The following is a 22870-nucleotide window of genomic DNA, read 5'->3' on the forward strand; positions in this document are numbered from 1 at the left end:
ATTTCGGGACCACCGCCACCACCGCCACCATGTACCGGCAGCGGTTACGTCAGCTGGTAACGCTTGAAAAAAAAAAAAAAGAAGACATTTATCCACAGCGAAGTGCAAGCGGCGGTGCTGTAAAGGAATAAAAGAACTCAGTGCAGCTATTACGTAAAAGGGTTATAAATAGGAGGGCCTTAAATAACTGACCAGACCGGTGGCTCACTCTCACCCACTGCAGGGAGACGGGCAGAAAGTGTATGGAATAAAAATAAAGCGACGGTGCGGAAAAATTGTAATGGCACCAAGTTCAGCCAAACTGGCCTGGGAGACGGATTACGTACTCTTCTAATTTCCTGCTCCAGCGCCGCATCCCACATCAATCGCACGCTGGGTCGTTTCATTTTTGTGTGTGTGTGTGTTTTACTTGTTATTATTTTCCCCTCTTAGCTGTCTCCTGCGTCCTTCATCTGATAAATAACACTCATGACTGGGTCAGATTAAGGTGATTAGCTGCGGTGAGGTCACCTGCCCGCTTAGACCGGCCAACATGATAGGATCACAGTCTCGGTGGATCAGATTACCTGGCCTGCTAGTGAGCGCGGTGCGAGATCAAGCTCACGGAGCGCACAATGAGCGAGGGACGCTAGCTGCCAGTACAGAGGGGCGAGGAATTAGCTCGCTTTGCAGTCAATGCTTAACATTTCGGATGAACAGGTGCACAAACTACTACTACTACTTCCCATGTTGAGGGTGTGACACCCTCAACATGGGAAGTAGCGGAAGTGTTGTGATGTCACTGACAAGCTAGCTTACGTTAGCCGCTGCTGATTCAAAAGTAGCGAAGGGAATGGGAGAAGTGGCCATTTAAAATAAAAAGAAGTATAATAGTGAGTAAAATTAAAACACGAAAAATGCAGCACAAAGCACTCAGGTAAGTTGAGCTGGAGGTTCAAACTAGCACAGATCTTATTAAGTCAGCCAGCAGACATGAGGAACCTGTTTCCAGTGGGGCGGAATCGTTCCCTCTGCGTCCACCCAGTGCCGCAGTGCGACTCATTTGGGGGCTATTTAGCCTGAGAAATTGAATTAAGTGAAGGTCGAGGAACTTGATGAAGTGAGCCGAGGGCCCCTTCAGACACGGAACCTGAATGGACGGGAGGAAATATCCCGTCAGATTGAGCTAATCTCTTTAAGTAAAGCCACAACGCTCTCCAAAAAAACGGATAAGGGCGTCACGGAGATGAGGTCTCTGGCTCGGACAAGACGGCACATCGGCGGCGCAGCTACTAAAGTGAGTCAGAGAAGCTAACTGAGATTAAACAAAGTAATTAGGGAGATAAACATTAAGCCCATTTTTACCCCCAATAGACAGGGGACAAAAACATCACAGTGCAGTCGTTGTTGTGGAGTCAAGGTCGAACACATTGAACTTTTTTTTCTTTCTTCTTTGAGACAACTACTAATGAATCAATATAAGAAAATGCAAATAAATAAAATAAACAACGAACACTTGGGTACCGACTTGGGTCATATATAAAAACATGACCCATCCTTTCACACAGACAAGCACACTGACTGATCTGGTCATGGATTCACATGTTGGAAATCCTGACTGTCCTTCACCTTCAGTCTCTCGCTTGCACGCCTGAAGGAGCGGCGTGATGATTTAAGAGTCGCCTCCGAGTCACTCTGAGCTCCCTACTGAAACAGGCTGCCGTTACGCAACCAGCCAGCCTCTTTACCAAGACTCCGTCTGCACTCACTATCACCTCCGCCATCCACTCTCCCTTGAATACTCTTTCATTTCAAATATATTATCAATCTTTCCTCGTCTCAGAGGGCTTAGGCTCCACCCGCGTCATTCCCTCCCACCCTCACGTCTGTATTTTTAGCCGCGCTGAGTCATTAGGTGATACTCTGACTCAGGAAAAAAAAATTGGCCGTGAGCCTAAACAGATTCAAGAGAAGAAGAACAAAACTTTACAAACCAAACGGGAAAAACAGGACTGGGTTTTACAACTTGGGTTACCATTTGCCTTTATCTACAGAACTGGTTTTGTTTACTTTTTTTCTTTTCCTGCACTGCAGAGCCATTTTGGAAGCTTGTGTTGAAGACAGACAGCTGCCAGACAGAAGCAGGACCTTGTAAGGCAGACGCTTCCTTTGCCTGGGTTTTGTGTAAATATGGACTCCTTTGACCACAGTGTGTCTGCTGTACACACATACACACACACACACACACACACACACACACACGGACCTTCCCATCCCCCGACACACACACACACACACACACACACACACACACACACACACACACACACACACACACACACACACACACACACACGCGCACACACACACATACACAATGGTCTCCCTCATGGCAAGCCAAGCAACCAGCTTACCAGCTTATTCCGAGCAGCCACAATCAGTCTCCAGTGTGTATGAAGCATGAGCCTCATGGATGGAAAGAGGTGGTTGTGGTGTGGGGACCAGGGGATGGGGCGCAGGAGGGGGGCTCAATCGATATTTTGTTATCCCACAAGTTGGACGAGTGCCCAACAGAGTTGGAAGGCAGTTTGTTTTCATGCCACTCCAATCTATTTGTCTCACGGCCACCGCAATCCACAAGAAACAACAACACAAAACAAAGCTGGGAAAAGCCGTGCAGAGATGTTTTTTTTTTTTATCTGTTTTATTTTTATGTTGTATTTTTATCTATGAATATAAAGATCCAGTGGCACAGTTTATTTATATTTATATATACTATATACACACATATATATATATATATATATATATATATATATATATTTATATATATATATATATATATATATATATATATATATATATATATATATATATATATATATATATATATATATACACACACATGCACACATATATTTAAAGACAGAAAGACAAACATTTTGTTAAAGGTCCTGATTTTAATCTGTGTCAGTGATCTCCTCAGAAATGGCAAAAGCCCATCTTTGACTTCCACCATATTTTTAAAGAACATGTGTTAAAAACACTCAGTTGTAAAAATCATCCCTTTGTGATGTCAAGGTTGGGCACCAAAACACCTCATCAGTGTTAGCGGCCAGCGACTGCATTTGACGCAGCGTCAGTGGAAATAAAAAAGCCTGATGCAGGATACGTGTATGCGATTGGCCAGAAATGTCAAGTTTGCAAAGTGGAATCTGCAATAAAAAGGAAAAGACCGAAACAAAAGCTGAGCAGGAATATAATGCAGGATGTTTGAAGACAGAAATGGCAAAGAGAGTTGGCGTCAACCGTTGTTGAACATTATAATGTATTTGGCTGAGTAATATCCTTGTTTTAAGCAATGACACAGCGTCAATCTTATCAGATGTTTTCATCTAAAAACAAACCATTTCATTTCATTAAGGGCGTCTCGAGAGCTGCAGCGGGTTTTTGGACGTCCGCCATCTAATTAGCGTGGGCCTGCGTTATATAAATTCAAACAGAAGGTAAATCCGTCCGACTGACTGGGAGGTCAGACTGCACACTAGCTGCTAAACTAAGCTAGCGGGGCCCCTTGATAGCGGAGATTAATCACAACGACACGCAGAAATTGCGGTTGGATCTGAATTTATCCATTTCAGAGAGATTATCTGCGGGCAGCTGTGCCTCAGAAAAAGAACCGTGGACGCCTGATAATCTACGAAAAATAGGTTAGGACATTAAAGTCGCTGCTGAAAATGGAGCAGGGGAGCGACTGATACATCCGCCTCGGCTCGCAGGTGCACTCTGGGAGACACCCTCCACTTTTGGTTGTCTTTCTTTTATAAATCATTGCAATCACCCTGATTTGCGGAACCTTGCAGCACCTCTCCGCCGGAATCCTGCAAACTCGGGGGAGGATTAGGTCCATCTCAGCGAATGTTCTTTTGAAGGGGGGAGAAAATTAGAAGTGGTGCCGTCTCAAAGGCCACTTCCCCGCGGCGGCTCATCCTGTGTGAGGCAGCCAGGAGTCACGGTGGCCGCAGAGCAACCTGCCACTCACGCAGCCCCGCTTATGTAAGCGAGGAGATTGTGCGCGTGCACACACACTCAGACACACACACACTGAGGGGGCAGGAGTGAGGGAGGGAGGGGGAAGGGTTTAGAGGCAACGGGAAGCAAGAAGCCCAGGAGGCAGCGAGGGTTGCATGGGAGGAGTGACTTTGCATTGCAAAAAAAACCCAAACAAGGTTACGGCTATTTTCGCCTTTTATCTCCTCCTCTCGCCGCACTTCTGCTGCTCTTCCCTGACTCCTCTCCTCCATGTCCTTCCCTCGCTCCTCTCCTCCATGTCCTTCCCTCGCTCCTCTCTCGGGGGCTCCGGTGTACTCGAGACTCATGGGGGGAGAAATGTGACGATGACGCACGGTGCAGATGAACGTGAACGCTCTGCGGCAGCGCGCAATCTGCGTCCGCGCGCGTGTGTGTGTGTGTGTGTGTGTGTGTGTGTGTGTGTGTGTGTGTGTGTGTGTGTGTGTGTGTGTGTGTGCAAGCTAGCTAATCTCCGGAAGGCTCCAGAGAAGTTCAGCAGGGGGTGGGGGGATGTATCCAGCAGCCAAGGTGTCTTCTCAAATGGCAAGACACAACAGGACAAACCGGGCGACTGTTGCTGTGTCACTTGTCTTTTCTTTTCTTTTTTTTTGTCGGACAGCTGTCCAGGGATGCGGTCATGCGCCGCGCTGTTTTCCACTTAGGTATTTTCTGCCGCGACGTTACCGCGCGCATACTCGTCTTACAAGTCGATAAACAAGGAAAACGCTCAGTCATCACAAATAACACGCGCAGAAAAAGCACAGGGCAGCTGATGCTGCTGGACATAACAAGTCACTCAGTCGCAGACGGAAGGACTCCAGCTAGGCTACGCTACACTGCCTCTTGTTTTTGTTGCTGTCCTGTAGTGCGGCTCCACGCTGATTGCAAACTTTCACACACTGTCTCAGGCCTGTTGTGAGAGCAGATCTCACCCTGCGCTGCTGCAGACCTGTGCCAGCCGCTCTCCTGTACGTTCCTTCGACCGCTGAGCCCCGCCGTGTAACCGTGTAGTCGTGGGAAGCTGAACAAGTGAGGGTCAAATATTTAGCGGTGGACAGCTGGAGCGAAAACGAAGCACGATGAAGGTGTGAAGCGCACAAGCCGTGATTATTGTAAAATGTTGTCCCGCGAGATTTACCAGAATTACGTTAACTTAGAAAAAAAATTCCTGTCTCTTCCTCCGTCCAAACATAATGCGCCATTTTCACTTGAAGTCAACCGGTCACGTGACCCCAACGTCACATCCACTGACGCATAAATGCTAAAAAAGTGTTTCCATGACACTTGTGCGATATACCTCTATATGGATACGTCTGAAAAACCACCTCATGAGAGCGTCAAAACCTTTTATCCATATTTGAGTTTAGGCGTTTCCATTACCAGTTTTTATTGCGATATTTCGGTTTCGCGCAATTCAAGGGGTCATGGAAACGCAGCTTTGTTGGGTCACTTTCTATTTTAAGTCAACTATCACTTTATTGCTCGCCAAAGAACGCATTTTCTGAACCTGTTTTGCGTAGTAACTAACGTCTCAATCAGAACAGATGCTGATTTTTGGGTGAACTTTCCCTTTAATGCGTCACACGTGTTTGCGAACCTATTTCCAGAGGCTGAGCCGTGTGTTCTTCTCTGTGTTTTGGGAGTGCACGAGAACAAATGGCGGGAACTAGCATTGCATCCCTGAACCATGGGGGTGAATATTGGGGTCAACTATCCCTATAATGCATCATATGTATCTGTAAAGCTACATTTCCAGAACCTGAGTTCTCCACGTTTTGGACGTGTATGAGAACACACGGCTGGGAGTAGCATCGTATTCAACCCTTTAATTTGAAAATACTGGACTGTGCAACCAGTGGAAAGTTTCTCGTTTGACGGACTCACCGATCTGAAGCAGCACCGGCGTCACCAGCGCCGTCTCCATGGCGTAGCAGAACTCGCGGCCGAACATGACGGCGCCGTGCATCAACCAGCGCTTGAGCGGGATGCCCTCCACGGAGCCCACGCTGGCCGACTCCTCCACTCCCCTTCCTGCTCCTCTTCTGCTGCCGGCGCCGCCGCTTCCCGATCCATCCGTCTCGCCTGCGGCGCCCCCTTTCTCTTCGTCGCCGCCCAGCGGCGAGCAGTTCTTGGCCTTGACCCCGCCCACCACAGATCCCACCTGCATGGCGTCAGCCTCTGTGTTCTGAGGTGGCATGGCGGAGCGCATGCACGCAGTGGGGAGAATTTAAAATAAAAACAATAGTAATAATAATAAATTTGAGATGGAAAAAAAAGTGCTTCCCTGCTGTCGCAGAAACTACATGTATGGAGGTACTTGTAGTTGCAGTTGAACTAGTATTTACTTCCTGGAAGTAGCTTAAAGTACAATCTTTACAAACCAGATAGTGTAACCCGTGGTACCCACTTGCTGGATTAGCTTATTTTTTCTCACTGCTTTTGAAGAATAGTTAAGCCGTTATGACTGTCATAAAAATATATATATACAAAACGTAGCGTCCCAGCCTGTAAGTTATGAACTGGGGAAAAAAATGACAACTTTGTTCCTGCTAAAATAAAAAAAGAAATACTACTTGAGAAAAAATTCTGCCAGCACTTTGTCCTCTAAACACACTGTTCCAGGGAAAAAAAAAACCCTGCACCTTTAAGACGTTTTAATCCTGCTGTTTGTTCTCCTCCCAGAGTCAAAAAGAAAAAAAGAAAAACCTCATAAAATCTGCTTTCCAAAAAAAGTCATGCTGAAAAATTCTGGAGAAGAAAAAAAACAAACACGGAAGAAGATGAATTTTGCCAGGAAGAGTGGGATGTACATTCCAAGAGTGACTCCGTGCATTTGCTTCTTGTGCTTGATGTACGTGAATGATGCATGTGTGTGTGTCTTGTCTCTGTGTGTGTATGTATGTATGTATGAATGAGGGTGTGTGTGTGTGTGTGTGTGTGTGTGTGTGTGTGTGTGTGTGTGTGTGTGTGGGTGTTTATGGCTTTTTTGTCATTGAAGGGTCGTGTATTGCGCCCTCCCTTTCTGCTTACTGTCTATTATAAGCAGTGAAAATCCATATAGAAGACCACTCGGTGAGTTCCAGAGTCATTTTGTGTATAGAGGGCAGGACGGAGGGCTGGATGGTGTAGTGGGCGGGGCCAGTGAAGGGGCCGTCAGGGAGGGTGGAAAGAGAAGAGGGAGGTGTCGAAGAAGGAGTTGGGCACGCGGCACAGGTGGGCGGTGCTCCTCTGGTAATCCCCATCGATTGGCTGATCAATCTGGGCGTGCGTAGCGGCAGGAAGGACCACCATCGGGACGCAGGTACGGCCAACCGCCGAGGTCGAGGGTTGGAGGAGAGAAAAGGAGAAAAACACAGAGTTAGATGTGGGAACTCAACCGTCAGACGGATCGGCTGAGCTCGTTAGGAAGACGCAGCAGGAGAAAAATGCACCCTGGAGGGGCAGGAAGCTGCTTCACATGTGCGAGACGCTGCTGAACATCCACAGAAGGACGCACAGTGTCTGCGGTGGCTTTGATGCATCGTTTCATCGCCAGCTGTGTTTGGTTGGCGTTTTCTGTGAGCGGAGGGTCGAGCTGCCGAGCTTGCAGAGCTTCCACTGCCGGCCACAACCTTTTTACATGCGTTTTGTTTTTGTTTTTTTAATTTCCCCCACACACCACAGAGTGTGTTTCTAGATGCACTTTATTCAAATTTCCTGCCGTGTCTGCTTGCACAGAACAGATGGGAAACGGCTGTCTTGGATTTCCACTGAAATGAAACTACCGTGAAAAGGAAGGTTTGAAAATATTTATTAGCGTTGCTCTTAAAGTCAGAAGTCGATAGATTGATAGATAGACAGATTTACTTTATTGATCCCAAACTGAAAGACAAAGTTAGTTAGTTCCTCTTGTTTTCCTTCTCGGTCTTCTTTTAATCAAAAGTTGTATTGATGATGTTAAGTCACACTTGTCAGAAAGTGAAAGGAAACCTCGACTGACAAACCTAATCAAATGACACCACAGCTTTCTAAGTGGTGGTGGTGATGGGCATGGCAGGGGAGGGGCTTAACGGCTTACGCATATCCTGCAAAATCGAGTGTCCCTGTGAAACATCTTTAAAATATTTTTCTGCCCTTTCAAAGGGACAGTTTGTCCCCCCATTTATCACACACCACTATGTCAAAGGAGGCACTGGGGGGAAGATTTTCTAAATCCACGTAACCGTTCTGGAGTTTCACACAGCGAATGAAAGAATTCCTCCCATCGCTGGTGATACAATGGGAGCCTATGTTGGCTGCGTGCTCAAGTGGGACAAAACAACAGATGAACAACAGCGGAACACGTGTTTGTAGTGCTCGTGTTGTGTTGTCCAAGCTGCCCGAAGCCAAAGTCTCCAAATGGGGCCATTAAATTTATCCATTTTTTCTCCACTACGACGACAGCAACCTCGGAAGCCTCGGAAAGGTCACCTGACCTGAACACGGCTCCGGTCCAGATTCTGGGGATTCTGGTTAAAACAAATATGGCACTAACCAGTCCAATACATCACCCACTAGTTCCTTCTGTGAAACCCTAGAGCGGTTACGTGGATTAGAAAATGCCCCCGCCAACCTCCATCAACAGTTGAAAATGTCGATTCTGAATTCTAAAAATGGAGCCTCTCACTTGAATTACGTGCTGCAGTGGCACCTATTTAATATTGACTGACATTTTTCTAATTTTCTTTTTTTTTTTTTTTTGCAAACATCAGAAGCAGCCATGTTTCCCCCGAAGAAGATGTTGACCTCTCTCTCTCTCTCTCTGTCTCTCTCTCACACACACACACACACACACACACACACACACACACACACACACACACACACACACACACACACACACACACACACACACACACACACACACACACACACACACACACACACAAGCCTTTATGAAAAGAGTTGTGATTTCGTCGGAGCACATGATTCATCCCAACACACACTCGGACAGTATTTGAGAGTGGACCCTACAAAATCACTAACACAGAAGGCCTGTGTGTGTGTGTGTGTGTGTGTGTCAGTGTGTGAGTGCACACGTGTCAGACGATACGAGAGATATGCCGACAGTCCAGTCAAACAACAAAGAAGCAGAAGGATAAAGGAAGGATGTTAAAAGTTTTTTCTGCTGGCTGCACCCGCCCTCCTGAGGAGGAAGCCGAGAAAAAAAAAAACATCACACGGCGCCGACGTTCGGCTCAGTGGGTTTTTTTGCGCGCGACGGGGTCCCGCTGGATTATACCCCCGCGATGAAGGCACGTTTTGGTCACACCCAACACACACTAATGCTTGCCACGTGAACGGCGCGCACACATCGCAGCGGTGCTAAGACCCTCGTCAAGCCTCTTGGGACAAAATGGGGGGTGGAGGGGGAGTCAATAAGGAGAGGAGGGACGAAGGGGAGAGGAGAGGACGAGGAGGGAAGGGAGCGAGGAGGGTGTGAACAGGTGGGGAGTAGAAGGAGAGACGGACAGACAGACAGATGGATAGATTTTAGGATTAAACTGCTACTCTTCCGCCATCCGTCCGTCCGTCCGTCCGTCCGTCCATCTTCACCAACTCTCACATGTCTGCATTAACATTCATGCTGCACTCAAGACAGTCATGAATATTTTATGCACACAGCACCAACACTCCCCACCCGACCTCAGCACACTGCAGCAGATTATGTAACAGCCCCCACACACACACACACACACACACACACACACACACACACACACACACACACACACACACACACACACACACACACACACACACACACACACAGAGTGAGAGAGCCCCTCAATAGATTAAAAATATGTTCATTGTAAGATGCAGTTTGTCTAAATGAGAGGGCACTGCCTCCAGTGGTGAAAACCAAGACCCACAAAAAAACTCAAAACAAAAGCAGGAAAGCACGACAAAAACAACAACAGCTGCAGTAGCCGAGACCCACATCCAAGGAACCCAATGAAAAGTCTGTGTCATATTTAGCATCACTTTCATTTTTTTCAAAGCAGTTAACTTCTTCACTCTTGTAAACTGCGGTGGCTCAGTTTCTTTTCCTACATGCTTGATGCTTGAATGACATACCTGAAGAAGGTTCCACATCAAACCTATTTTAAATGATGAAGCAGAGCAGCCCTGCATTTATAACCCCCTAACTCCCCAGAAAACAACAACAAAATATCTGAAGAAAACAGCATATTTAGCCCACTGTTTACAGCCTCCAGCTCAACACGACGCGTGGTTCGACCTTGTGTGTGTTTGGACGGTGACCGAATCAAGGACAACAGGGAGGCAGACGTCAAAAATCATGACTCGCAACTTACGCAATGTTTTCTTTTATTTCATTGTCCCTTTAATGACATACTTTAAGGACATACTTTGACACGGTGATGTACACTTTTGGCGGCGCCCTGATCCTTCATCTTAACAAACAGGTTACTTCAAGAGCCGCTAATCTCCCCCAGTGCAGTCACATGATCCTTTTGCTGGGGGACAGGGGAGGGCAAGGATAACAAAATAGATATATATGTATATTTGTATGTATGTTGCCAGGCTGCGACACATCACTCCACCTCAGTGAACCTTTTAACCACGACTTGTTTACTTTGTAAACAAATACTCCAGACAGAGACAGGTTACTTTGAAAGGTTCAATGCTTTTGAAGGCGCCGTTGCTCTTGTTACCTGCAAAAGTGTGTCACACGTGACGCGAATGTGCGTGCCGCGGCTCAAAGGCTTTTGGGATAAAAAGACGAGTAAACGGCGCCTTGTTTGTCGACGCGACTCTCTATTGGGTGACCGGCTGGCCTGCATCTGTAAATCTCGGGGCGGGGATGGGGGACACACAAAGCGCCGATCGCTATCTGATCAGAAAGATGCGCCGAAGATAGGCGCACGCACGCATGACTTTGTTTGTGTTTTGAACATGAGCACGGCGGGAACACGAGCTCAGAATCCATTCGGCCTCCCGCTGGCTCTCGTGCACCCGCTGACACACAACAGCAATTAAAGAAGTTGTCCCGTGGTGGCGCATTGTGGATGCATGGCAAACAATGCTGTTGTGCAACTGAGCGACAAAAGAAGTAGGTCCTTGCGCCACACTCTGTGGCCAAACTGGTTGCCATTAAACTAGACAAACACGTCCTGAACGCAGCGGTAGCATGGATGGATGAACGTGCAGCCCAGGTGGTTTAACCCTTCACATGGCCCTCAGTGAAACGCTTGAGTGTCAAAGACGGATTATCTGCATTGTGTAATAAGGGTAAAACTTCACAAATCAGAGTCAAAAGAGTCACCACGCACGCTTCCTCGCCTGTCAAGGGTTAACCTACTTCACAAAGAATTCATGTGAGAAAAATACGGAAAGAATGCACATACAAAGTTGTGGGACATTCACTTCCTCACCAGTATGATTGTCAAGAGGAACTCAGGACGCTGCACATGAGCCAGTGCAAGAACAACCTCAGCAGTTCACAATGTGGAACCAAGAAATGCAAAGAGTCCATGCTAGTTGTGTGAGCCTCGACAAGAAAGCAAATAAAGTTTTATTTCTTTATTATCATGCGTGATAAAAAGCCTGTAAAGGTTACATGATATGATTTATTTCGCTCAATGAGGGCTGATTCTGATATCTCAGCATTTTATTTGTTTGTATACGTTTCGTTTTTGTTCCAACTTATAAAACACAACAATAAAAAACACATAATACAGATAAGCAAAACTGCTGCATGGACAGCAGTGCATTATCTCAGCCCTCAGCCTCTCAGCTTTACGTATTCAAATGAAAAATAAAACTTTACTACGTTAAAATAACTGCCCCCCCCCCAAAAAAAAATAAAAAAAAGTCAGCTGACTCATCAATCCAGCTGATGCGGTAAGAAATGATAACAACAGACTGAGTTCCAAAACTAATGTGCTAGAAATCTGGACTATTTTGTACCCAGGTGAAGGGTGAAGGAAACCCACCAGAATGACAGTGTGGCAGGAAGAGGCTCAGAAGGTCCATGTCCTCCGAGCAAACACACACACACACACACACACACACACACACACACACACACACACACACACACACACACACACACGGTAAAGCACATAAGCTTTCCGCTAACTCACACGCACGCGCTCTCCTCGCAGTCTATTTCAGTGGGTGTTTATTCTGGTGGCAGACCAGATTACCTGCGACACGGACGCAGAATGAGGCCACGCTGAGCACTGCTAACCCCGGCCGTCCTCTTCGTTTCTCCCACAGATCAGATTTGTGTCTGCCGTTGCTAGGAGCGCTTCGCCAGGGAGTGCAAAAGAGGTGTGAGGCATTTTGAGGGGAAGCCGACAACCTGACATTTCTGTCAATCACCTCCAAAATACCCACCTTTTAAAACAGACCGAGGTGAGCACACCCTAAAAAGAAGCATTCCCCCTTTAAATCCTTATGTCGGAAGTATTTCCACAGTGGCAGCGGAGTCATGTGTTTCACAAAAGCTGCTGCACACTATGGACGACGTGATGCACATCAAACTGAAAGAATTGGCTGTTGACTGTTCTGCCGCTAAGTGCCCTGGGAGGCATCTCGTAAAGGGAGATCAAGCGGAAAAACCCCAAATAGGGGAAGGACACTTGGGGCACTTTTTCAGAAAAAAGACGCAAGCTATGTCGTCCTATAATGACGGATGGATAGATGAAAGGACGGATGGATGGATGGATGGATGGATGGATGGATAAGTGAATGGATGGATGCATAGATGAATGGATGGAGGGATAGGTGAAGGAATGGTTGGATGGATGCATGGATGCATGCATATAGAGGGATGATAGAGGGGTGGTGGGTTGATAATGGATGGATAGGTGAAGGAAGGAATTTATGGATGGATGGATGGATGGATGGATTCGATGAAGGAAGGAATGGATGGATGGATGAAGGAAGGGACGGATGGATGGATGGATGGATGGATGCAGGAAGGAATGATGGATGGATGGATGCAGGAAGGGACGGATGGATGGATGGATGGATGCAGGAAGGAATGGATGGATGGATGGATGAAGGTAGGAATGGATGGATGGATGGATGGATGGATGGATGAAGGTAGGAATGGATGGATGGATGGATGCAGGAAGGGACGGAAAGGACACTCAAGAAACTACTCGGGCCTTCAAGCCTCAGGGTTCCGAGGTTGCTAAACATGGACTTTCTCAAAGAAGAAGCCAAACATTTGTTCATCTTCCGGATACAACAATGCATCCTTTTATTCACACGATTCCCCCTTTTGAATTTGAACCTTTTCTGCCGGACCCCTGCGGCCCCCTCGCTGCGGACTTCTCTGCACTGCTCCACCAGCTTGTGGGTCTGGACAAGAGTTTGGGTGTCGCACCTCAAGCGGAGGCACGTGACGCACAACGGCGGTGACCCACACAGAGCTGGATATAGATTACAGGGACGAGAAGCTCAGGATCAAGTTTTACATACTTGTTAAGCCCGCGGATGTTTGTGTCTATGTGTGTGACAGGCTGAAGGAAAAAAGAGAGAAGGTGAGACAAGAGGGGCAGACAGAGAATGGACATGAAATGTGTGTGGGGGGGGGTTGTGTTACAGTAGGAGAGGCGCGAGACAGCAACTTCTCAAGCCGACCCGATTACCTGATATGACACTGGATTTGGTGCGATGGAAGGGGTTTGTGGACGAAAAAAAAAAAAAGACATTCTGATCTGCTGCAGAGATGTGTTGTGCTGCAGTCACTGCCTCGTTCTGTCTTGATCTAATCAAAGGACAAGCTGCTTTTCATTGAGAAAGCTATGACATTAGTCACTGGGTCTGGAATAATTAGACAAGCATGCGATTGTATCAAAAACACACGGACACAGACACACACACACGCCCTTTCTCTCGCCTCATATTATCAACCACGATGTTCGACAAAAGGATGAACACAACTCAGATTGTCCCCAACCACGCCGGAACCTAAAGGACTTCAAAAACTTCAATAAACTATGATTCACTTTGGGCCTTTCCAAGGAGTCAAATTGCCCTTTCAAATCCTGTGTCCTGCAAAAACCTTCTCACAAATTCCCTTTAATGTGATTTTCTCAACAAAATAATAATGGAAAAACAAAACTGTGTTGCAGCCTGTGGGAAGGGTCCTGATTTAAACATCCTGCATTGTCTTGTCTTTTATTACACACAAAAAAAAAGGTCAGGTGGTAAGTGGCTTAATATATACAGTATTGTTTGTATTGTCACCGCAGAGAAGAAAGTTATCTGACAAATGACCCAATGAAGTGCCTGTCTGTGTGCCTGCATGAGTGCATGTGCATGTGTGTGTCTGTGTGCGCGCGTGTGAGGCCGAGACACGGGGACGAATGTCACAAACAGATGTTCTTCTGTCTCTCACCGCGCCAGTGAGACTGCAGACAAGTTTTCGGGACATCCACACCCTCAGAAAAAAAACAAAAACAAAAAACCCCAAAAAACATCTTATCACGCAACATGCAACGCTGTCCTGCAGAACTGCAGCATGCTCCACGTTCCCATGAAAAATAACCATATTTCCCAGGATTGGGAAGCAGATGGCGGAGATAAGCAGTGGAGGGAGGGAGGGGAGGGGAGGTTGTTGGTGTTGAGAGAGGTAAACAGAGTGAACGTGTGTGTGTGTGTGTGTTATGGTGCAGCGCTGCCGTCGCTGCTGCTGCAGTGCAGAGAGCGTCGGTGGAAGGGAGGGGGGGAGCACATGTGTACAAACGTGCACCGGCGTGAATGGCAAATCCCTTACTCATAATGCATAACGCGAGTGGCCGATGTGAATGCGACTCATGCGCACGCACGTTTAAACGCACGCTGGGAGGGAAACGCTGAGTGGGTTTAATCCCCGCCAGGACCAGAACAACCTGAATTAATTCCCAGTTGGAGACCTTCTTACAGCCTCTCTTCCACTAAAACAGGGCCTTAAACGTTAAAACCCTGACACCTGCCCACTTGGGGGGGCCTCTGACACAGCTAATCAGACCCCTGGTGAGTAGAGTCAATCCAGCCTCAGTGGCAGTGAACTTGTCCTTGGTCAGGTTAAACAGGTCGCTTTGCGTTAACGTGGGTGAATTGAACATCTATTTTAAAGGTAACAAGGTGTGGGCTTGTTGAGGTGTGTTTGCATTAAGCTCTGCCAATTCAATGGCCTTTCTTTTTAGGAATAACCTGAAGCACTTTACTGTGTTATGTGAATAAATGTACTGAATCAGGAAAGGAAGCAAGAAAATAGAAGGGAATTAGGTGTGTTTATCGGTCAGTGTCCATGTCACACACCCCTCTTCACACCCAGTAACAATTAGACATCAATCTACAGCATATCTGTGGCAATTCCACCTTCGCCTCAGTTTAAAGCAATTTGAAGCACCACTGTTGGCATTATTATTTGTTTTATTTACATCTAATTAGGAGTGTCATAGATGTAAGTAAATATAAAATGTAAGGGAAACAAACTATTTCTACAATTTGAACCATTCAAAAGAATGTTTCCAATACTGAAAGTAGGCTGAGCTGGTTTCAACAGTGTTGGCACTGACCAACACAATACCAGCTGCACAAAAGGCGGAATTTGGAAACCGAGAGATTAAGTGTTAACCAGCTCGCTGAGAAGAATCACGCTTGCCGTGCAAGTACGATAGCAGGACAACCTGGACAGGAAGAGGCTCTGCTGGATGTTGTGTCAGCTAGCTTACAGCTAGCTGACACAACAATCTTGCCTTTTTCTATTTTTAGCTGAGATGGCTAATAGGCTAGGTGCCTATTGCACTGACTAGTCCAAACATGTACAGTAATCGGTTCACATATGCGCTAAGCATATCCAAGTTAGCTGGGTGACCCATTTAGCTTTCCAGAGAAAAACATCTACATTTAGCTCTCCTGAGCAAATTTTGCTCTTGTAACTTTTAGGCCAGCCAGTTAGGATCACTTGAACAATATAGATCTCAGGTTGAACCTATGATAACCAATATAATAACAGAATACATCCCATATTACAATCAGTTTTAAACAGAATTGAATTATTTAGATTTTTTAAAAGATTCCCTCTGGAAATTACCAGAGCCACGCACGGGCGGAAAAACAGAATCATTAACTTCACTGGTTTTTCCCCGAGTGTTCCCATGCAATGCAGTTATAGACGTTAAACATTCACGTTATTTTGTTTAGATCTCTGGGTTTGAAATGCCACAGGGTCTTTTCATCTGGTTTACAGCCTCAGTCGGCAAAGATTTGAATGGATGTTCTGGCTGCGTGGGGCAGAATCAAGTGTCTTCCCACTGTTATTATACATACAGGCTTAGAGTGACATGTATTAACATATCACATAGCACCCAAACATTTTTGTTTTTCTGAACAGGATCTGTCAGATTGGTGTTAACGGTTTGTCTCCTCCTGACTGCCGTCCAATTGGAATTCTATGCTGATGAATCCCGATCAGACACAAATGTTAAAAGGCCGTTGGCTCCTTCAGGTCTTAAGGGTTCCGACAGGCTGCTGACAGCAGCCTTGGCCTACTTCCAAACCGGAGTCACGTTACTGGCTGTGCGGTGCCCTTACCACATAACCCCACGCAAACAGACTCAGGACTGTAACCCGCCCCTCTATACGTCTGTGCCCCTTCCTGAGTACAGTGTCTCCTACCTAATATTATGTTACCAACCCCCCCACAAGGGATAAGGCGAGCAACTTTAGGGGATATTTGTGTGGTTGTGAATAATCTACTCCTGGCAGATGAAGGAAGGTGTTATAATAAACTGAAGGCATTAAGCCTGAAAAAAACAAAAACATAAAACTAGGCATATAAGTGCGTGGGAGGTTTGAACACTTTGACCAAACCCCCATAACAAACTTCCCTCTCTGGTCAAAACAAGATAACATCAGGCCAAACCCCAACACAACCACTGCGGTGGAGCACTGAAGCAGCTAAACGCTAATGTGCCAAGATAAGATGGTGTTGCGCTCTAGCATCACACAACCGCGTTTGATGATGCGGAAAATGAATTAGAGCCGACTGTCCCGTCTTGTCTGCGACTGAGCAACACTTTGAAAATGTAAACACGCCCTCCCATATGAAATGGAATATTCCACTGCAGCCACTCAATGCACACACAAATAAACAACACACATGCATGCGCGCGCACACACACACACGCACACTGCACATGCAGGTTTGGTGCTGATAAAGGCCGAAATGACATCAGCTGCAAGAGAAACTGCCAAACTCGCAAAAACAGGATGCCAGTGCTATGGCGCAACAATTTTGTGAGGATGCGCACAGATTTTCTTTTAAAAAAAACCAACACATATTTTAATTTTGTGACACAACCAGCTGTTTCATTAGTCTGTTATTGCAACACAAGATGGCAGAAGCCCTCAAGGCGCAGTGGGACACTATTTTTTTTTCCCTTGAGTGAACTGCTGTCATGCAAAAATAAAAAGAAATCAAATAGGAGTACAGAGCTAATTAAAGAGGAGCAGTTAGCATTTGCACACTAGCTGCATAAGAGGAATTTAGTTCCCTATTGTTTCCTATCTCACCCTTTGGGTGTTGTTATTCCATCTGAGAACACAGACGCTGTCAGATTGGTATGATTTAGCGCTAGTCAACCCTGCAGCACAGCCGCTGTCTGCAAACTGGAACCGAACACGTTCCGGCACGGATGTGATTAAAGATGATCAGTAACTTGTTTTCCACAGAATCACACATAAATCACTACGATTTATTTCAGTCAGCAAGGGCAGGAGGACTCAAATTTCAAGTGGGAAAAGTTTTTATGGGTTCATCACAGCTCAGAGCCTGACGGGGTTGTTGTTCAACATTGTTTGTTTTTCTTAAACACTCCAAATTGATTTGGTTGAGATGGCGGTGAAACTATTTTTATGGCTCGAGCAAAAATCAAAACAAAACAAAACAAAAAAGCATTTAATCCCAGGCATCCCGTGGTTGCTTGCAGACCAATGTGTCCAAACAGAAACACGCAGGACACATCTGAATACAAACACTGAGTTTTTGTTCCAAAACAAACGAGTATAACAAGGACATACACCCAACCAAGGAGTTGTAGAAATGACAAATTTACACTCAGTTTGAAATAACATGGCTAATCTCGATTCGGGTGAGATATTATCAAATGAAAATAATGAATTTAAGATCAATTCTATGGGTTTATCTGTCTCAGTCTGGGTTATATTCCTTTATTATCTGTTAAAAAGAGAGCGGGAAGCTACAATACGCACACAGAGTTTTTCTTCATGTAACTGCAGTGCCGTGGTAAACAGCCGCTTCTGGCAGCCACTCAGCCACTCAGCTAATTAAAGTGACATCATTCGGCCCAGGGCAGGATGATGTTCAGGCATCAAAGACTTGCAGTGAAAAGACAGGGGGGGAAAAGTCGAGGAAGATTTAACTTGAGCTTAGTAACTTAACTTGAGTATATAAGTAACATTCACTGCTCCGTTAAGACTTGTGTCAACATCCAGAAGTTCAGGTGCAAGCCGGCCTTAGCTTCTTCACACGCCATGGTAGACAGATTATGTATAAAAAAGGGTTTCACAGCTTAGTAGAGTCCAGATGAGCTGGATCGTCAAGACCTCAGAGCGTTCACACTTGCCCAACAGACTAGACATTGGGTGTCAGGTTGTAGCTGGCTACATAAACTGGAAAATGTGGAAGCGACAGATCGGATTGATCTGCTAATGCGATGGGCAAGATGAGCCACCATCCAAGTTTTACTGCCTAAACTCTTTCTGTGGAGCCTTCACCAGATGGAAACATAAGAAGAATGCACAAGAATTACCGCACCAGGAAGTCAAATAGTTCTGGGTGACTTTTTCTTTTTCTGTGCAAAATTGGGATGTCAAGTTCCATTAGACTGAGAGGTCTGATGAAAGGGTGGGAGGCAAAGCTGTTCTACAGAATGGCGAAGGAGCAATGGCACTTCAAAGACGTCGGCGTCGTCGAGCCGACAAACCTCAGCGTCCACAATGGGGGGGCCTGTGTCCGCGGCTAAATACGGTATCGTCATCTGATGTCGCCTTTGACTACCGGGAAAACCGAGCGCTCGTTTCGCCGCAAACTAACGTACCAATTAAACAGTCGGTTAGGCGAGAACTTCTGCCGCCCTCTCTTGGCATCGTCGTCGCAACCTTATCTCGGCTTTCTGTGGAAAGCAAACAAGCCAGCGGGCACGCTGGCGGACGTTGTAGTCATTGAGTCAAGCAAGAGTTTTTATTTATTGTTTTTTTTTTTTATGCACAAATAAAGTGTCGGGGGGCTTTTTTGAACAGGTAGATTACAAGTCTATGTCTATCGATGTCAGGTTCCGACGTATGTCGTGCAACAATATCAATCCCATTAACATGGACAGGAAGCACATTAGCGCTGAAACGCACGTGGATTTGACGGTTGGGTTTTCTGGTTTTCAGCTCATAAATTTGAAATACCATCAGACTGATGGTGTGTGTGTAATGTGGATGATATGAACGCAGAATGAAGCGTCGTTACATGTTGTCTTTGCACAAATATATTCAATAAGGCCGTGTCCAGAGGTGACTTTTTAAATTATCTTTATTTAAAAACGTGTGAGCACATTAGTGAGTGAACAAAGCATTATTGGGGCCGGACTGTGTTTTTAATCAAGGGCAATTATTTGATGAGAGGACAGAGTAGATTAGTTGCTACTAAGTTTAGGGTTGGGACTTCAGTTCAAAGGCAAACTATGAATTGAGGTAAGATTATGTTTTTACAACAAAGGAGTGGAAAAATGAGTGGAAGTCAATAGTTTGGTGTGTGTGTGTGTGTGTGTGTGTGTGTGTGTGTGTGTGTGTGTTTACTACATTTTTTCAGCAGAGTGAAAGTAAACATAAACACAATAAAATGTTCTTCAGTGCAGAATGCAAGAACTGACTGCTGATTGAATGTGGAGGATCAATTCAAAGGATGAATGAATTTGACAAAAATGTCCCTCAAATTCTGTGGCGCCTCACCATGTGACTGTAGGAAAATGCATCTGAAAACTACTGATGTCAATGCTTTGACAAATATCACTTTGTTGGATTCATGTTTCGTGTGTTTGGAAAGTAATTTGATGATTTATGACTTGAACCGGGTGCAAGTGGGGTCGCCCAGCCAAGCTCCCCTTTGAAGCGCGGCGCCGTCTTGTTTGAAGTAAAGCTTCCCGACGCGGCATTAAGGAAATTATTAGGCCAAGAGTTCTTTTTGCACACAGTGAAATTTGCTGAGGGGTAGCCGATCCAAAAAAGACAGAGATGCAGCTGATCTTCAGAACAATGGAGGCCGTTTCTGGCCTGCAACAGCCTCAGCCACAGTATTTGCATGCTAGGAGACCGGTTGCCTCACCTTTGGGTGTATCTCTGTTTGCATTGCATCTGAGCAAATAGACATTCGTGGTGCACGAGCAAGGGCGCGAGTCTTCACGTGAGCGTCGGCGCCGGGCCCAGCAGACCCTGGCACGCGGCTGAGAGGTAACAGGCTAAAGCCGAGTCAGGGCTGGCACGATACGTACCAAACATTTCTCTGCAAGAGCAAGTCGGCTGATGCGGAAAGAGCGCTGAGTGTGGCAGGGAGAAAAGCAAGTAGGTGTCGTGCAAAGATTTTTCTCCTCTTTGAAGACGTACTTGACTAAAAGTCAAGAACCGCAGCCAGATTGCACCACTTCCTGCGCCGCTTGGTTTGGCTCGTGCTGGCTGTTGTTGTTTTAAGGCAATTTAAATGGCAAGAGGGGGGAACATATGTTGCTCATTAACATGTCTGTCTTTGCTGTTGCTCTGTTTTTGCTTTTTCTTTTAATCCTGTTTTTCTGGTGCATATTTTGGAGGGTGGAGAGCAGAAGTGAGGAGAGCTTTGCAACAACGTTTAAAAAATGCAGAGATTGCAACAAGAGCGAGCGAGGTGCCTCCTCTTGCACATTTTTTATGCGCGCACTCACCAAAGGGCCTTGAAAGCTTCATAAAGATCACCGAGACGTCCTTTGGTCCTGGCAGCGATCCCGAGCTCCCTGGAGTTACTATACCTGAGCAAACACACATACAAAACAAGGTTAAGACGCAGACACGCAAACCCGTCGGAGCAGGTGGGGCGCGTTAAACCCGAGACAGCTGTTTTTGTATTTGGTCCGATGGCCCCGCCAAGACCTCAGTGCCGGTCCGGGGGACGGCCTCAGCTGGATCACGACACAACTGCAACGTAATCCTTCAGGACAACACTGGCAGGGTGTTTTTTGTTTGTTTGTTTTGTTGTTGTTTTTTTGTTGTTGAGGCCTTTTTGGTCGGACCGTGGGATTCAGAAATAACATCACTGAGAGAATGTGGGCTCACAGCTGTATAGTGACATCATCTCACAGGGTGTGCAGATGCTTCAAGGCTGCCACTGTTTAGGTTTTTATTTGGATGATTTACGTGCATTTCAGCGTGAGCGTGTGACAGCAAAAGATTTGCTAACGAAGCAGAAGACACACAGACCAGGAAGAAATATTTTCTCAAGTTCCCCTTTATCTCTTTTGTAACAAGTTGGCATGATGTACGACAACAACAAAAAAAAGTTGCTTGAAATTTGTATGTGTCCTTGCAACACATGGCCATGTTTTTACTAAGTTTTGCATGCGTTTGTTGGTCTGGTTGAACAACTCAGGTTGTTTTCCCGGTTTGTCTACCTATTTTTCACAAGTGAAAGAATTCTTTTTCTCTTCATCTAGAAATGTAATAAGACTGAAGCAAAAACATCAGGCTACATTTTCACAATATGCTGAAACTTTTCGTGCTATTTTTTTTTTCTTCTTTTTTTTCATTTTGCATCAAAAGGTTCATCCGCACCGAGGGTCGTCTCACGTCGCGTGACGTCGCAGGAAACACCGAGAGGGAACAAATAACAAATCTGCCAACATGAAAACAAGACGCCGAGTTTTACCTCCGACGGTGTCGGCTGTCGACTGTCACCATTACATTACCACACACAAACACTCAGAAACGCAGACGCACACTTTCTATCCCTCTCGGCTTCTACTTGAGAGGAGCATCATCACCTGCTACATGTCAGTCGGATGCGAGCGGAAGAAAAGAGAGAGAGAAGGGGGGGGGAAAACAAGCCACGGGACAAACTGACGGTTTGTTTTTGAAACCAAGGGGCCTCCGACACAAACTACTGTACAGTGTCCCCTCCTCCACCTCCGCTACCTCTTCCTCCTCCTCCTCCTCCTCCTCCTGCTCTCCGCAGCCGCAACCTGAGATGCTGTGTTGTCCGCCTGTCTCCGCCGACTGACAGCCCGCTAGAGCCAATTCCGCCTCCCCTTCCTCCCGCTACGCTGCAGAAGCCGGGACACCGAGCTCACCTCGCCGGGTCGTGTCATCCGCTCGCACCGCTGCTTCCGCCGGGCCGGTTCGGGAGGAGTCGTCGCGCTCCGCGGCGGCTGTTTTGTGCGTTGCATAGGTTGTGTGTCGAGGCTGCTGCTGCCGCCGCTGCTGAGACTGTAGGTGCCGCTTTAAATATACGCCTTTAAAGGAGAAGGGGGACGGAGCGCCGACTTCCGGCGACGTCACGCTCGTTTGCATGAAGGGGCGGGACCCAGGCGTTGGTACACAAAGGAGCTGCGATGCTCATCTTAAAGGGGAATACTGTAAAAAAAAAAAAAAAAAAAAAAATAGAAATTACACATGCACAACAGAGTAAGCTAATCGCTATTAGCTTACTCTGTTCCCCAGTTTAGACTGTGTGTGTTTACATTTGTTAGATTTTTATTTATTTTATTTTTTACGTATGTTTGATGTAATTGATGTTCTAAAT

General features: G+C 46.2%; 1 protein-coding gene across 1 annotated transcript in view; it reads right to left on the reverse strand.

Annotated features, from left to right (window-relative positions):
* Positions 1–22589, reverse strand: part of slc45a4a (solute carrier family 45 member 4a) — a 40146-nt gene extending 17557 nt beyond the window's left edge. The window contains exons 1-3 of the mRNA XM_076012291.1: positions 22419–22589; positions 21021–21104; positions 5935–7308 (exon numbers count right to left, since the gene is read on the reverse strand). Coding sequence (XP_075868406.1) covers positions 5935–6259 — 325 coding nt within the window. The 5' untranslated portion in view covers positions 6260–7308; positions 21021–21104; positions 22419–22589. The remainder of the gene's footprint in view (positions 1–5934; positions 7309–21020; positions 21105–22418) is intronic.
* Between the last annotated feature and the right edge of the window lie 281 nt (positions 22590–22870).

The sequence above is a fragment of the Nelusetta ayraudi genome, unplaced genomic scaffold (assembly GCF_046127955.1).
Source record: "Nelusetta ayraudi isolate G7.1 ecotype Tasmania unplaced genomic scaffold, CSIRO-AGI_Nayr_v1 ptg000135l, whole genome shotgun sequence".
In the NCBI taxonomy this organism is placed as follows: domain Eukaryota; kingdom Metazoa; phylum Chordata; class Actinopteri; order Tetraodontiformes; family Monacanthidae; genus Nelusetta; species Nelusetta ayraudi.